The following is a 15,677-nucleotide window of genomic DNA, read 5'->3' as shown; positions in this document are numbered from 1 at the left end:
TATAGTCAAAAATTTTACATACATTATGAAGATTCACATTTTAACTGTATTATTTTAATTTACCATTTTTCGGAAATTGAAATTAAAATACTTTGGTGCAAAATCATTAATGAATCTTTGATCATCACCGGATCAAATGGGTTTTTAAAACTAAAAGTAGTTAAATGAACATAGGAGGTAACATGTTTAATATTGCAGGTTGATTTGTTTAATCTTATTCTCATGTCATGAATATAATATTAGATGGATTGCCCTTCTGGATCCATGAATTTAGATTTTTTTTAATTCAAATATATTTACCAAAATAATGCGCTGAACAGTAATTTATCTTTTCTTGTAAGATATAGTACTTAAATTTTATAAGATTTTCTAATTCTATTTGGAATAAGTGATGTTCATTCCTAGCTTATAAAAATACAAAAAATGGATATACACTAGACTTGTTCAAAGTCAAAGTTGTGAACAGATCAAATCCAAAATAAATTCCCATTTAATAATTTACAATTAACCAAAGTGCTGTTATCCACAGTGACGCAGCCACTCTCTACACCCCCACCGTGGATTTCACAACCAGACGTTGACTCTTCCACCATATAACTTACCACCAAAACATTTCTCCTCCACTTGCATACGATGGTAGTAATCATATGGCGATCATTTACAACCGTTGGATCCCACAGAGCGGTTCGTTATTACTCATCTTGCTCTTGCTCCACTCATTACCGTATGGATCAGGTCAGTCCACACCGCCTGTTCCCCGAACGAGAGCCAGCGACCCGGTCGTTATAGTGATAACGGTCTTGTTCTTCGTTGTCTTCATCATGGTCTTCGGCTCCATCTTCTGCCGCCGAAGCTCCGTGCCTTACTACTCCCGGCCTTCTGTTTTCGGACTCACCGACGCAGGTGATGCACCCGGCGTTGTCAGGGTCAGAAGGTCGGCGGCGCGTGGGCTCGAACCGGAGGTTATAGAGTCGTTCCCGACGTTTGTCTACTCGGATGTGAAGGCGGTGAGGATCGGGAAAGGCGGTGTGGAGTGTGCGGTTTGTCTCTGCGAGTTCGAGGACGAGGAGACGCTGCGTTTGATGCCTCCTTGTTGCCACGTGTTCCACGCCGATTGTGTTGACGTCTGGCTCTCGGAACGTTCCACGTGTCCTCTCTGCAGAGCTGATCTTGTTCAGAAACAGGATGGTGGCGGCGATAAGAGCGACTTGAGTTCGGATCCGGGTACGGTTTCGTCGGGTTCGGATCCTGAGAGAGGAGGGGTTTTGGAAGCTTCGGACAGGCATTTGCTGGACGGCGTGGCCTGGACCAATAGCAACAACGTAACGCCACGGTCAAAGTCAACGGGTTTAGCCAGCTGGAGTTTGACCGGTATTCTTGTCCCGAGGTCTCACTCGACCGGTCATTCGCTGGTTCAACCGGTTGGAGATCTCGACCGGTTTACGCTGAGGCTGCCGGATGATGTACATAGGCAGCTGATGAAGACGAGGACGATAAGAAACGTGACGTTGCCTCAGGCGAGGAGTTCGCGGAGCGGTTTCAGAAGCGGGAGCGTCGGGAGCGGCGGCGTGTTCTCGTACGGTCGGAAGAATCGTAATAACAACCGACGGTTGCATTCTCTCTCTTTCTCCTTTTCTTTCCGGAGCGGTTCCGTACGGTCTACTTTCAGTGGAGATACGGTGGCTCCGCCGAAGAATTTTCCGGCGGCTGCTGAATCTGGTGAACGGTCTTTCGAACGGCTCCGACCAGATGAACGAGTGTAAATAAGATTCTTGAAGATAATTTGGTTTATGAAACTACATGTGATGTGTCTTGTTTGCTTTTTGACTTCTTGAGCATATATATGACCAACAAACATGACAAATATTTTTTTTGTTGAAAAAGTTCCATTTGATGATCATCAGGTTTCTGAAAGAAAAACATTGTATGTGTGAAATTGTGAATCTTTTAAGGGTATGTATTGTACAATGAGCAAGAGCTTTATTAAAGCTTAGTTCACCAACACATAATGAAAAAAGCATTTCAAGAAATATGATGAGTTTCGGTTCACTTCACTACAAACATCTTGAAGTTCAGATAACTGCTAACTAGAGCCAATCCAAAGTCACTACGATTCTCTCCAAGAACTTCTATTTTCTAGCTAGCCTATACGATGGCACATTGTGATCTGATACCAATTTGAATGTCTAAAGCTTTTTTGGTGGGAAAGTTAACCGTAACTTTCTTGTTTACCATTTATAACATTTATGCTAATCTCAGATTGAATTTTGGCAAAATTATAATATCGTTATCGACTACCAAATATTTAGTCATTTACTTGGATCGAATATATTTTGAGGATTAAGGAAGAAAAAAGGAAAACGGATATTGGCCGAAAGTGTCATGACATATCACATAACCCATATAAGAGAAGAAAATGTGGCAAATATTAAGTCGGTTTAAAAGCTTAACCCATATAAGATATCTGTCTAAGTTTTTAGATATTAAACAGAGAGTTGCTTTTTCTTTACTAACGGAAGAATTTTATGTTTTTTCTTTTGTGTAGAACTTTTATCAAGTAGAATTAAGAATGAGATTACAATTTTGTAACTTGTAAACTTTTTTTCATCTACTGGAACAAGAGTCTCCCTCATATATATATAACAGTTAGAAACCTTAAACTGGATTACTAGTTCGTTGTGAGTGCTTTTTTGCATACTAGTCATAAGTTGCCAAGAGTTGAAATCTCACAACCTACCATCATATTTACAAAATATTTATAATATTATTTGCGAAATAATTTTTAGGTTTTAAGTTATTACGCTAAATATTAGACTAGTTAAAGTCTTTACAGTCCTTAATGAAAATAATTATATTTGTTAATATATAATTAACTATAAAATAAAAAAATTCATTGATTTAATAATTATCATTGTCTTTTTTTGACAAACTAATTATCATTACTTTGATAAATTTATCATTATCATTTTTTGATAAATTTAATAATTATCATTATCTAAAAATAGTTCATATTGTATTATCTCTAAAATCTTTTTGATCATAAATTTAAAAAATTAAAAGAGAAGACATATATGAATATCTTTTTGTATAGAATTTATGTATAGTTGAGTGTTCTAAAATTTCTTTTATGCAACAAAAATATTTTTTTTATAATAAAAACTTTTTTTCATATATAAATAATTTAATAATTATTTATTTCTAAATAATTTAAATGCATGAGTGTTTTCAAGTTTACTTTATGTAATAAAAACATTTATGTTATGATGGAAATAGTATACATAAAATTGTTTTGTTTAATTTATTATTAAATATTTTGAATATATGAACAATAATTTAATTTAATAGTATTTAAATCGATAATATATATTTTATAAATATTTGTAACATTATTATACCCGAACTGCCGATAAAACACCAACTTTTCTAATTAAACAGGATGAATTTGAGAATTTCCTCTTGTGAATCCAAAGGGTGCATGATATTTCTTCATTAGCTGATAAACATTATTTTGAAGTACAGAACTTAATTAATGATAGTCTAGCTTCAATATTATAACAGAATTTATTTTGAATATCAAATAACACTCAGTTTATAATGAAACTTACACTTGTACGAGAAGTGATTGAAACTTCGAATTAAAATGAAAAATGGATCAATCATTGATTGAACGAGCCGACGGATCAAACAAATTAAATTAAACAAAAGAATATCAAGTAAGTCTAATGTACTAGTGTGGATCAAGCATATCTAACATTTAAAAACATATATTTGAATGACGAAAATGGATAAAAGATTGTCAAAAATACTTTATAAATTTAAAATAATTTAGATAAAATTTATATTATATTTCATAACTAAAAGTAATTATTTTTAGAATAATAATTTATAAAATGACATAACTATAAATTTTATTCAAAAGTATAATATTAAATTAATTTTTATATATATATATATATATATATATATAAATTTTGGATGATCTAAAAGAATGATAATTTTAGGAAAAGTAGTATAAAGTTTTGAACTTTAATATTAAGCAATACATCAATTTAATCTTCTGAAAGAAAATAACATCTTCTTAAAGAAACAAAGTATGATGTCAAATAATAATAATACACTATAGATATTACCAGATTTTGAAAATAAAATACAATATATTTAGTATTATACATAACATAAATTTAAATATGAAATATTGTTAAAAAATAAACGATATACTAAATTTAAGATATATATGATAAATATGGTGTACATACAAAACAAATGTTGTTTTAAATAGAATAAGATTTACAAGATAAATGAATATAATATTATGTTTACATATGTTACAAAAAAAGTGTTTCCATAAAAATAGAAAAAAAAATTAAAAATAAAAAGTGTTGATTTGGTAAAAAAAACAAAAAAAAAGTGTTTTACAACTTAAAAAGTAGATGAAACATTTTATTTCGAGTTACATGCTTCTTCTATCTTTTAGAAAAAAACAAAAAAATTAGACGCCTGTGATTTCTTCACTTTTATTAATTTGCAAAGTTTCATGAATAGTAGAAAATAGTATGTTCGAAAACTCGGTAGGCGCTGTGCGTACGCTCGGGTTGGGCCTAGCGAGTTGCGAAAAAATCGGAGATTAATCGTGGATTAATCGGGGATTAGTTTTGTGTGTTTTTATTATATATATAATTATATGTAAATAATAACTGAAGTTTTATCGTATTCTAGCGGTTTGTGTGCTAGTAAGTAAATGTCATAACCCGGTTCAAGGGAAGAAAGGGTTTTTTTGCTGTTTTTTACCTTTTTTCTTTAATGAGCACAAATTACGAAAATGTCCCTATCTTTTTCATCTCACCTGTCGAACCAGAAACCCTAAATGCTGCATTTTCTCTCTGTTTTCCCACGATTCTCATCCGTTTTCGATGATTCTTGACCCTATTATGCCAGATTTTAACCGAATCATAAGATTCTCTGCATAAAACTTCGAAATATGATATTTTTGCTGAGGATCCGATTTTTTAGGCGAATTGGATCAAATCGCCGCGGCTCCTCACCGCATAGCGTTTTAACGCCGATTAAACGGGCACGGCGGCCGCGTTTTAGAACATGGGTTTGATAGACTTATGCTGACATTCACTAAATATTTGATTCCCAAACCAATGTTTTTCCTTGTGTGCGTTAAATAGTTTTATACCATACGGTCCATAACAGTCTAAGAAAGTGCTTCTAAAATGATCAAATTCGAGTACCGTGTTTCAGAATTATGTCATGGGTGTTTCCTGTCAATTGGCGTTATTCTGAAGGGACCAACTATACTCGTAGGTTTGACTGGACCAATAAACCTGGAATACCAAGACGTTACGTATTAGGATGTTAATCATATCAATCATACCATATGTAGAATAGTGTTACGTGTCACCAGAGGAGTGGTTGATATCTGATTAAAATAAATTTACCCCCAGCAAATTTCATGTGTAAGAAAAGTCAATTTCTTTCCCTCAATCATTAACTATTGAGTATTGACAGATGGCATTTCCTACGTTATTCAACGGTTGGAGTAATTACTCGAAGATTTATACAGAAACCAACAAATTGGTCCAACATAGACCATATAAACACAGTAGGTAATAAAGATATCATTGGTCCATTATGTATCAATTTAAGAAGATTTTGTATTCTTTTATAATTTGGTTCATGGCAAACTTATTATGTATTTGCATATCAGCTTATTCATTATATGCAATGTTTGATATAAAAATCGAATTGCCACACGTTTTGAGACTGGACAGATTACGTTCTCGTAATTTTGTTTATCTATAAAGCTAAAAGAAGAAAATGTATTAAAAAAAGAATTGACTACTCTTTTGTTCATAAAAGTCATATTAGATTGTTAAAAAATCTCGAAGCAGTAGATATGCCGGACGATGTGCAGCAGCTAGGAGTCGAGGGGCATGAAAGCGACCTAGCCATCATGGTAACGACGGCTATAATCTTCTCCATCTTCATCGTGGGTTTGGCTTCGGTTTGCTTTCGCTGGACCTCTCGCCGGTTTTACACGGTAGAGCAATCCGTAAACCTATCTACCCACTCCGAACACGAACTCCGAATCTTGAGGAGGGCTAGGACGGGGCGTGGGATCGATGCGGCTGTCGTGGAGTCGTTTCAGACGTTTCTATACTCTGAGGTGAAGGAGCAGAGGATCGGGAAAGGCGGGGTCGAGTGTGTGGTGTGTCTTTGTGAGTTCCAAGACGATGACACGCTGAGTTTGATGCCTAATTGTTGTCACGTGTATCATGCTGATTGTGTAAGTGTCTGGCTCTCTGATCACTCCACGTGTCCGCTCTGCCGTGTGGACCTGGATTTCCAACCGGGTGAAGGGAGAGACCCAGATCCTGAACTTGGAGTTATAGATACTACTAGTACTACAGAAGCGCACGTGAGGGGCAATGGGATCAGCAGACAGCCTCGGTCAAGGTCAATGAGATTGTCCTATAGCCGAATCTCTGATATATTATTCTCGAGATCTCATTCGACCGGACATTGTGGGGCTGAACTGGTAGGGAGTTTAGACCGGTTTACACTCCGGTTACCAGATGATGTGCTGAGGCGACTGATAAAGAAGAGAGTGGTGAGAACTCAGGTGAGAGGCTCGCGGGGTTTCTACAGAAGCAGAAGTGTCGGAAGCGAGAGGAGTGTCCTGTCAGAAGAATGGTGTAACTATAAGAACGATCGGCGGATACGTTCAGTGACTTATTCCTTCATCACTGATCATTGTGTATGGTCCGGAAGAGATGTGGTGGCTCCGCCGAATAGTGAGACGTCGTCTAGAGAACTCCGACCAGATGATCTAGTGTAAGAATGCAAACTTTTAAGTGTGTTTTTGTTGCAACATTTTGTTTGCGATCATTTGTCTTTGGAACTTGACAATTTTAGAGAAAAATGAAAAAAAATGGAATTATAAATGTACAATCATGTAAAGAAGTCCAACCAGATGATCGAGTGTAAGTATGTCAGCTTTTAAGTGTTTTTTGTTGCAACATTTTGTTTTGCGATCATTTGTTTTTGAACATGTCAATTTTAGAGGAAAATGAAAAAAAAAAAGAATAATAAATGTCAGAAGTGGGATTTGAACCCACGCCCTCTTTCGAAGACCAGAACTTGAGTCTGGCGCCTTAGACCACTCGGCCATCCTGACACTTTTGAGAGGATGTGATGACATACTATAGTGTATTTACTAATAATAACATTTTGAAATCTATGTTTGCAACGTCCAACTGATGCAAAATGTCAAGCGCATACAATTCAACATGAAAACTAATCAGTCTATCAGTATGGGAACTATAGAATACTGTCCCTATATCTTATCATCCTTCTTCTTTGGTGTGAGGAACATGCTGACTGAAGGAAGGAGAGGATTTAAAGATTGATATGAAATGTAACAGATCAGCTACAGAAAAGGAGGTGAACACAGGATAAATATCAAAAACCACTCAGACAAACTACAAAAGAATAACAAATCTGTAAATATTAAAAGCAATGCTTAGCTACAAAAGAATAATATCAATCAATCAGTAATGTCAAAACAGAGCTTAGCCTCATCCAAGGACCATTAATCTCAAACTTGTACTCCTGCATCCTTATCAGCCAATAAGGACACACAACATTAACAACAACCACAATAACAAGAAACAGAACAAAGAACAACCTATGCAACACATAAACAGAGTAGAGCGTCAAACCCACCAACGCAAACGAGAAGCCCAGATGCAACCCAAACGAGAACTTCTTGATGCAGTAAGCAACGAGAGGAGCGAACAGAAACACCTGAAGCGAGAAGAGCATCACAGCGAAGACGTGTCCCCTCGAAGGAAGCCTCGAAGCGACGAACACAGAGGCGACAATCGAAGCGTTCACGGAGACACAGCTCGTCAAGCTCGGACTGTTGTTCTTCAGCAACGCTCCCGGAGCTCTGATGGTTGACCCGGAGTAATCGTGCAAGAAGAGGTGAAGCAGAAGAAGACAAACAGTAACCGCCCAGATCGAATCGGAGCTGATTGATCTCGTTAGGGTCTGGTAGACAGGAGCTAGGATGTAGAGTCCTGTAGTGAAGAAGGTGATGTTGACGAGGTAACGCATGAGGAGGGTGAAGGAGAGCATGTTCTCTTCGGTGAGGAGGAGGACGAGGAAGCCTGAGGCTAAGAGGGAGAGATCGAGGAGGAGGAGGGAGTTCTCGTCTAAGGATGATTGGAGAGTGTGGAACCAGACGAGGACGACGAGGGCGACGATGCAGAGGTACTGGGAGATGGAGACGGAGTCTTTCATCGCTTTGAGCAAGTCGCGGCGGACGACGTTGGCGTTCATCACCATCTCTTCGAGGAAGGTTTCGTCTGTGTAGTTGTCGTCGTATCCGATCTGCATCCCTCCGTACGCTACTTTACGCCATTTGGGCCGAGGAGGAGGAGAGTCTCCGGCGAGGGGCTTGTCCATCGTGAGATTTGAGTTACGGCGACGGAGGATCGAAGAAGCGCTTAATCGAGAGGAAGAGAGAGAATACGCTACGGAAGATCTTGCGAATTTGTGGTGCATTTTGTAAATAAGATAAAGTACATGGGTGTTATTGGAAATACTTTGGGGTTTTTACGCAATTGTGTTAAGACAAAGGTCCTTATAATAAAAGAAAATCTCAGTCGGTTTTCATATTGGTTTGTCCAAAAGCATCTGTTGGTGTTCTGTCTAGGATTCTCGATTCTTATGCATCTCTGGTCCAAACACAAAGGGCACTTGCGAGGTTAACCCATTATATCTTAGATCATACTCTTTTAGTTTTTTTGTGTGAATCTGTAAGAGGCACCTTGATTATTATGTTTTGTTTTCTTTGTGTGGATTCTGATAATTGGGTTGCTATCGTCAATGATGTGTTAGGTGTAAAGTACAGCTTACAGTAGTGGGGTGTTTTCTCTGTTACATTAGTATATGGAAAAAGTGTTCAAATGTTTTTGGTTGTTAACTCAAAGTTACAGGTTAACATTAGTTGCTTCGATCAAGTTTTAAGAATAAACATTGATTACTGAAGTCGGGAAAAGATGGCTAAACATGAGATTTAGTCAAAATACATGCCAAGCACTTCTGCAAATGGCTGAGACAGTATCTCACTAAACAACAGAAGAACAAAGATGGAAAATAAGGTTTGTTGATAAAAGTAGAGCATCTCTCAACACGTAAATGATCAATCAAAATATGAGACCATCTCAAATGGCTTTCAAAGTAGGTAGAATTATCATTACCAGTTCAGTCATCTTCTTCATCTTCCTCCTCAGAAGCATCCTTGAGCCACTGTATGAACGTCTCACATTGCTGCAGATAAACTTTGTCAGCTTCATCCGCACCGGCTTTCTCTTCCGCCCATCTCAGAATCGCATCTTCCTGCACCACATCTTTATCATACAGAACATGCAGAATCTGAGCAAACAAAGGTCCCAACTCCTTTGCAGTTTCTTGACACATCTCTTCAAACTTCATTATCACTTCTATCTGTTCATCAGTTTGCTTCACATAGAACCCGAGAAGTCCCTTCCACTTTGCAATGATGTTCGAGGCGTTTTTAAACAGCTCACTAGCAGAGCTGTGTGGATTATCAACTGCATGCTTCATCATAGAGTAGAATATTGCTCCAGCACAATCCGCAGATTCCATGTTGTATGACAAACGAAGTGAGTTAATCTCCAAAATTCCAAGTTCCACTTTGATACCCTCCTCAACGGCCCTTAAGAAGGTACCTTCAACTTCTTTCTCAAAGTAGCTATAATCATCACCTGGATCATTCACATCAGTGTTGATACTATCAGCATCAGATTTCAACTCTCCAGAAGTCGGGACAACACTTTCGTCCTCCATGTCATCATCGTCCATAGCCTGAGCGATCTCAGCAAGTTTATCCTCAGGGATTGGTGCAACAGAATGCTTCCACTCCTCATCGTGTGCCCCTTCACATACTTCCCATATGTAACCTGCTCCATCAGGACCAAGCTCAGATGCCTTGGACTCCATTTCCAAACTCAAGCCCGACAAACGATCTGCAGTCCCGCTGCTACTATCAGCATATTCCAGCTCTTCATCGCTGTCTTCCTTCATCGGCTGTTGAAGCAACGAAACCTTTGAATACGCAGGTACAACAAAGCCCCTCCCAACCACAACATTGAAAGACAGAACAACACCTGGTTCCAAAACAGCCCCTGCTCTGATCCTCACCCCATCACAGACAATAGCGTTCCTTATCTCACACCCATCTTCAATCGTAACATTGTTCCATATATAAGACCCTTCAATCACCACATTCGAACCAATAGAACATCCATTCCCAATAACCGAGTTCAAGATCCTATCCCCATTCCCAATCTTCGTCCCGTAACCAACAACACTGGAAGCCCCAACATCAGCAGAACGCGACAGAACCGCATCACAAGCCCTGTATATCCCTTGTCTCCCAACCTTCAGAGGACGGTTCCCACCGAAATTGATATCAGGCACATAAGGATACGTCCACCTCTGAATAATATCCTTGCTAACAGTATCATAGCTCCTGAAATTATCAACCCTAGCAGCGTAACTCGACCCAATCTCATGAGTAAAGATCTTATACCCCATGATATCATCAACAAGCACACCTTTCACAAAATGACGCCGCAAATGCTGATAATCAAAGTTATCCTCAAAGAGACTAAGCACCTCAGGAGAGCATATATCAATGTTGCAATCCTGCATATCGTTGTAAAGCAACACAGACGGATTGCTCTCCATCAACGACTTATCCAAGCAAACACTCCCTCCTCTCGCGTGATGATCGACCTTATCCTCCTCGTAATGGAGAAGCTGCTTCGTCACGGGATCCACAGCGATGAAGAGCTGATCTGTTCCTAGCCTCGACTGGTGCGTGATCGGAGACGGTTTCGACTTCTTGATGACCATCGTCATGATGGCTTTCTCGTCTCTCTTCTTCCTCTCCCTGTGTTCTCGGATCAGATCCGCGAGCGGCATGTTGCTCACGGTGTCTCCGCTCACGAGGACGAAGTCGCCTTGGATCTGAGACGTCTCCGTCTGCTGCTCGTAGATGTAACGCAAGGCGTCTCCGGCGCTGATCGATTTGTGGGATTCGATCGTTCTCACCGCCAGGTTCGGGTGCGTGTGCCACTCGGAGGTTTCGAGGTAGTCGATGATTTGCGTGGAGTGAGCGCAGCAGAAGACGAATACCTCTTCGATTCCGGCGGATTCGAGCCAGGCTAAGGTGTAATCGATCATCGGGACGTTCGCTAGTGGTAAGAGTACCTTGGGGCGTTCTAGGGTTACGGGACGGAACTTCGTTGTGAAGCTGTCGGCGAGGAGGATGGCTTGGAGACGTTGGCGGCTCTGCTCCTCGGAGTCGTCTGAAACCACCCTAGCGCCGCCGCCTTTCTTCTGAGCACCCATATCTCTTGGAATCACGATTTCGCCTCTGATCAAATTCGATTGGCGGTTTCACGATGAAAACCTAAAACCCTCCTAGTCTGAGTCTAGTGAAAAAATAACTGAAGCTTGATTTGTGAAATTGCGTTTTTTATTAGAGATAGATAGATACAAGGATTTGTTTGAATCATAATGTATAGGTCTTTAACGTTGTTTAAAAACGTTCAAACAAAGCTTTCATAGCTCAGTTGGTTAGAGCACCCGTTTAGTAAGCGGGAGGTCTTGAGTTCAACTCTCAATGAAAGCATAATGGTTGTATTTTTAGATTTTTTTTTTTGGCAATTGCATACAAACTTTCCGAGTAATAGATACAACAGTCTTCATTACAGACGACTTGAGTTTTTTTTGGTACGAGTCTTCGTTACTGTCTTGGCTATCGAGTTGTATGTACTGAGACATATAATAGATACTTCTATTTCTGAATTCATGTATGACTGTATTATTAATGTTTGTAAAAAGGATAACTAGAGTTTGATGAAAGATAATGCGTAAAAAGATGTCACAAACATCAAAGTGATATTACCCGAAGATGGTTAGAATATATAAGCAGATAATGACATGCCTGCAATAGAACTACAATTGTGAAAAACCATCTGCATCTGTCTGCACAAGCCGGTATCAATGTAATTGATCTAGAGGCAAAATAATTGGATGCTTTTAAAAGTCCATAGAGAGAAGACCCAAAAATGTTACCATTTCTATGGGCCTGAAAGCCCATTCCGGGGAATTGCTTCGTTGTTCAGACAGTAATAGACAAGATCCCAAAATATCTAACAGCTGCAGTATGAATGGACGAGTGGTCATCCCACAAAACACCACCACGAGCCATGTAATGATCAAATATCTAATTGCACTAAGCTCGATGCACGCCAGCCATTTTTCACATGTCCTTATTCATATTTAGATAATATTAAATTGTGATATAAACCGCGTTTGTATCTGATACAGATATACGCGTAGAAACATGATTCAGTTTGTGTATTATACACAATGCTGGGTCTAATATGTCTGCGTTTCAACATCTATATAAACGTTTTTGACAAAAGAAACCAACAAACAGACAAACATAGCTCAAGTATGGACCTCAAGCTCAGGCCAAGCTTCTTCTTCTCCTTTCTTGTTCTCATCTTTCTTCTCAACAGCCCTGATTTAGGATCAGCGGCTAGTCCTAAATGCATATCCACCGAGCGAGAAGCTCTTCTCACCTTCAAACAGTCACTTACCGATCTTTCCGGTCGGCTCTCTTCTTGGTCCGGACCTGACTGCTGCAGCTGGACTGGTGTTCTCTGCGACGCCAGGAGTAACCACGTCATCAAGATTGATCTCAGAAACCCGAGTCAATTAGTGAACTCCGATGAGTACAAAAGAGGTTGCTTGCGGGGTAAGATCCATCAGTCTCTGACCCGTCTCAAGTTCTTGAGCTATCTTGACTTGAGTTCAAACGACTTCAACGGCCTGGTGATCCCTGAGTTCATCGGACACATCGTTACTCTGAGGTACTTGAATCTTTCTTCCTCATCGTTCTCCGGTGAAGTTCCTCCGAATCTTGGCAACTTGTCGAAGCTTGAATCTCTTGACCTGTACGCTGAGTCGTTTAGTGACTCCGGTACGTTCGCTTTGCGCGCAAGCGACCTCAAGTGGCTTTCGGGTCTGTCTTCTTCACTGACTTACCTCAACATGGGGTATGTGAATCTAAGCGGTGCCGGTGAAACCTGGTTACATGATTTCAGTAAACTCTCAAACCTGAAGGAGTTGCACTTGTTCAACAGCGAGCTCAAGAACTTACCTCTCTCCTTGTCTTCGTCAGCAAATCTGAAGCTCCTCGAAGTTCTTGATTTATCTGAAAACTCACTCAGCTCGCCGATACCCAACTGGCTCTTTGATCTCACCAGCCTCAGAAAGCTGTTCCTCAGATGGGACTTTCTCCAGGGATCCATTCCTTCCGGATTCAAGAACCTCAAGCTTCTGGAGACATTAGATCTGTCTAATAATCTCGGACTCACGGGAGAAGTTCCATCGGTCCTTGGAGAGCTTCCTCAGATGAAGTATCTAGACCTCTCTGCAAACGAACTCAACGGTCAAATCAACGGGTTTCTAGACGCATTCTCCAAAAACAAAGACAATAGCTTGGTCTTTCTCGATCTCAGTTCCAACAAGTTAGCTGGGACATTACCCGAGTCGCTTGGAGCGTTGAGGAAACTACAGATTCTGGATCTTTCATCCAACTCCTTCACGGGTTCGATCCCTTCTTCTATAGGAAACATGGTTTCACTGAAGAGACTTGATCTTTCTTTCAACGCCATGAACGGGAACATCCCAGAGAGCTTGGGGAAGCTTGCTGAGCTTGTGGATCTAGACTTGATGGCCAACACATGGGAAGGCGTTCTCCTCAAGTCTCATTTCGTCAATCTAAGAAGCTTGAAAAGCTTCCGTCTCAACACTCAACCAAACAGATCTCTCGTCTTTAAGGTCCCATCTACATGGGTTCCTCCTTTCAGACTGGAGCTGATCAACATCGAGAACTGCCGGATCGGACCTAAGTTTCCAATGTGGCTTCAAGTACAAACCGAACTCAACTCTGTCACACTCAGGAACACTGGCATTGCAGACGCAATACCCCACACCTGGTTCTCCGGTATAGCTTCTGATGTAACGTACCTGATTCTAGCAAACAACAGAATCAAAGGTACATTACCTCAAAACCTTGTGTTCCCTAATTTAAACACCGTTGACTTGAGCTCCAACAACTTCCAAGGCCCTTTCCCTCTCTGGACAACAAACGCAACAGAGCTTCGTCTTTACGAGAACAACTTCTCTGGTCCTCTTCCAGCCAACATAAACGTCTTGATGCCAAGGATGGAAAAGCTATACCTCTTTCACAACAGCTTCACCGGAGAGATCCCATCGTCTCTATGTGAAGTCTCCGGACTGCAGATTCTCTCCCTAAGAAACAACCGTTTCTCCGGTAGCTTCCCAAACTGCTGGCACCGTTCCTTCATGCTTTACGGAATCGACGCCTCTGAGAACAGCTTATCAGGCGAGATACCTCCCTCTCTCGGCGTGTTGCCTTCTCTCAGCGTCTTGCTTCTGAACCAGAACGCATTGCGAGGTAAAATCCCAGACACGCTTCAGAACTGCTCTGGTCTTACGAACATTGATCTTGGAGGAAACAAGCTGAGTGGGACACTTCCGTCGTGGCTAAGTAAGCTCTCTTCTCTGTTCATGCTTCGTCTGCAGAGTAACTCCTTCGATGGTCAAATCCCAGATAGTCTCTGCAGCGTTCCCAATCTACACATTCTTGATCTCTCGGGAAACAAAATATCAGGCCCGGTTCCAAAATGCATTAGCAACCTCACAGCCATTGCTCGTGGTACAACAAACTTCGAGGTGTTCCAGAATCTTGTCTTCGTCGTTACGAGAGCTCGTAAATACCAAGATATTGTCAACAGCATCAATCTATCTGGAAACAACATAAACGGAGAGATCCCAGCGGAGATCTTGGACCTCTCTTACCTTAGAATCCTGAACTTATCAAGAAACTCGATAGCAGGAAGCATCCCCGGGGAGATTTCAAAACTCGGTCGCTTGGAGACGCTTGATCTGTCGAGAAACATGTTTTCTGGTGCCATTCCTGAGAGCTTGTCAGTGATATCTTCTCTGCAGAAGCTGAACCTTTCGTTCAATAAACTGGAAGGGCGCATACCAAAGCTGCCGAAGTTTCAAGATCCGTCCATTTACATAGGAAACGAGTTGCTCTGTGGGAAACCACTTCCTAAAAAATGTCCTCAAGACGTTAATAGGAGATTGTTATAGTAACAACATACGGTACTACAATGTACCTTACAAAAAATAATGTACCTGATCATTCCCAAATAATAATAAAATTACCAGCGCTGAGCTGAACAAGTTGTATCCACTTAACAGGAACTTGGCCACTGAAGACAAATCAATCTGATGAAGAATGAAATTAACATTTCTTTCAGCAGCATCACTTGCAAAATACCATCCAACCAATCCTTTCAGTAATAACCAATTTGTAAACCTAAAAGTTCAGGTTAAACAAGAACATGGCACACTTAACAACAAAACAAAGAATTCACTATAAGATAACACATTCATGTTCGTAAGACTAAATCAAGCGTGACCTAGAGAAACGATAGAGTCACCATCGGAAGATTCTAGGATAGATA

The 15,677-nt window shown here is 40.1% G+C and overlaps 5 protein-coding genes and 2 non-coding genes across 7 annotated transcripts; 4 read left to right on the top strand and 3 right to left on the bottom strand.

The window, feature by feature from the left end:
• The first annotated feature begins 541 nt into the window (after positions 1-541).
• LOC108807033 (E3 ubiquitin-protein ligase ATL9) lies at positions 542-1,821 on the top strand. Its single transcript, XM_056987647.1, has one exon. The coding sequence runs from the start codon at positions 648-650 to the stop codon at positions 1,761-1,763; it is 1,116 nt and encodes a 371-aa protein (XP_056843627.1). The 5' UTR covers positions 542-647; the 3' UTR covers positions 1,764-1,821.
• Positions 1,822-5,775: 3,954 nt separating this feature from the next.
• LOC108810874 (RING-H2 finger protein ATL38) lies at positions 5,776-7,021 on the top strand. The gene has a single exon (XM_018582950.2). It carries the CDS (start codon positions 5,903-5,905, stop codon positions 6,842-6,844), a length of 942 nt encoding a protein of 313 aa, XP_018438452.2. The 5' UTR covers positions 5,776-5,902; the 3' UTR covers positions 6,845-7,021.
• Positions 7,022-7,099: 78 nt separating this feature from the next.
• Positions 7,100-7,183, bottom strand: TRNAL-CAA (transfer RNA leucine (anticodon CAA)). Its single transcript has one exon. It is a non-coding gene; the product is annotated as a tRNA-Leu (tRNA).
• A 304-nt stretch (positions 7,184-7,487) lies between these two features.
• On the bottom strand, positions 7,488-8,572 carry LOC108809170 (phosphatidylinositol N-acetylglucosaminyltransferase subunit C). The gene is given in 2 exon segments (XM_018581302.2): positions 7,488-7,587; positions 7,590-8,572. Coding segments are annotated over 2 exon segments (921 nt in total). The 5' UTR covers positions 8,476-8,572; the 3' UTR covers positions 7,488-7,552.
• Positions 8,573-9,033: 461 nt separating this feature from the next.
• On the bottom strand, positions 9,034-11,571 carry LOC108812814 (uncharacterized). The gene has a single exon (XM_018585181.2). The coding sequence runs from the start codon at positions 11,449-11,451 to the stop codon at positions 9,277-9,279; it is 2,175 nt and encodes a 724-aa protein (XP_018440683.2). The 5' UTR covers positions 11,452-11,571; the 3' UTR covers positions 9,034-9,276.
• Positions 11,572-11,660: 89 nt separating this feature from the next.
• Positions 11,661-11,734, top strand: TRNAT-AGU (transfer RNA threonine (anticodon AGU)). Its single transcript has one exon. It is a non-coding gene; the product is annotated as a tRNA-Thr (tRNA).
• A 656-nt stretch (positions 11,735-12,390) lies between these two features.
• On the top strand, positions 12,391-15,403 carry LOC108813356 (receptor-like protein EIX1). Its single transcript, XM_018585892.2, has one exon. The coding sequence runs from the start codon at positions 12,478-12,480 to the stop codon at positions 15,298-15,300; it is 2,823 nt and encodes a 940-aa protein (XP_018441394.2). The 5' UTR covers positions 12,391-12,477; the 3' UTR covers positions 15,301-15,403.
• The last annotated feature ends 274 nt before the right edge of the window (positions 15,404-15,677 follow it).

This window comes from Raphanus sativus, chromosome 6, assembly GCF_000801105.2.
Source record: "Raphanus sativus cultivar WK10039 chromosome 6, ASM80110v3, whole genome shotgun sequence".
NCBI lineage: Eukaryota > Viridiplantae > Streptophyta > Magnoliopsida > Brassicales > Brassicaceae > Raphanus > Raphanus sativus.
This window is presented reverse-complemented; position numbering and strand designations above follow the sequence as displayed.

Coding starts and splice junctions, on each gene's coding strand:
- LOC108810874 (XM_018582950.2), top strand. CDS start 5,903: ATGCCGGACGATGTGCAGCAGCTAGGAGTCGAGGGGCATGAAAGCGAC.
- LOC108813356 (XM_018585892.2), top strand. CDS start 12,478: ATGCTGGGTCTAATATGTCTGCGTTTCAACATCTATATAAACGTTTTT.
- LOC108807033 (XM_056987647.1), top strand. CDS start 648: ATGGCGATCATTTACAACCGTTGGATCCCACAGAGCGGTTCGTTATTA.
- LOC108812814 (XM_018585181.2), bottom strand. CDS start 11,451: ATGGGTGCTCAGAAGAAAGGCGGCGGCGCTAGGGTGGTTTCAGACGAC.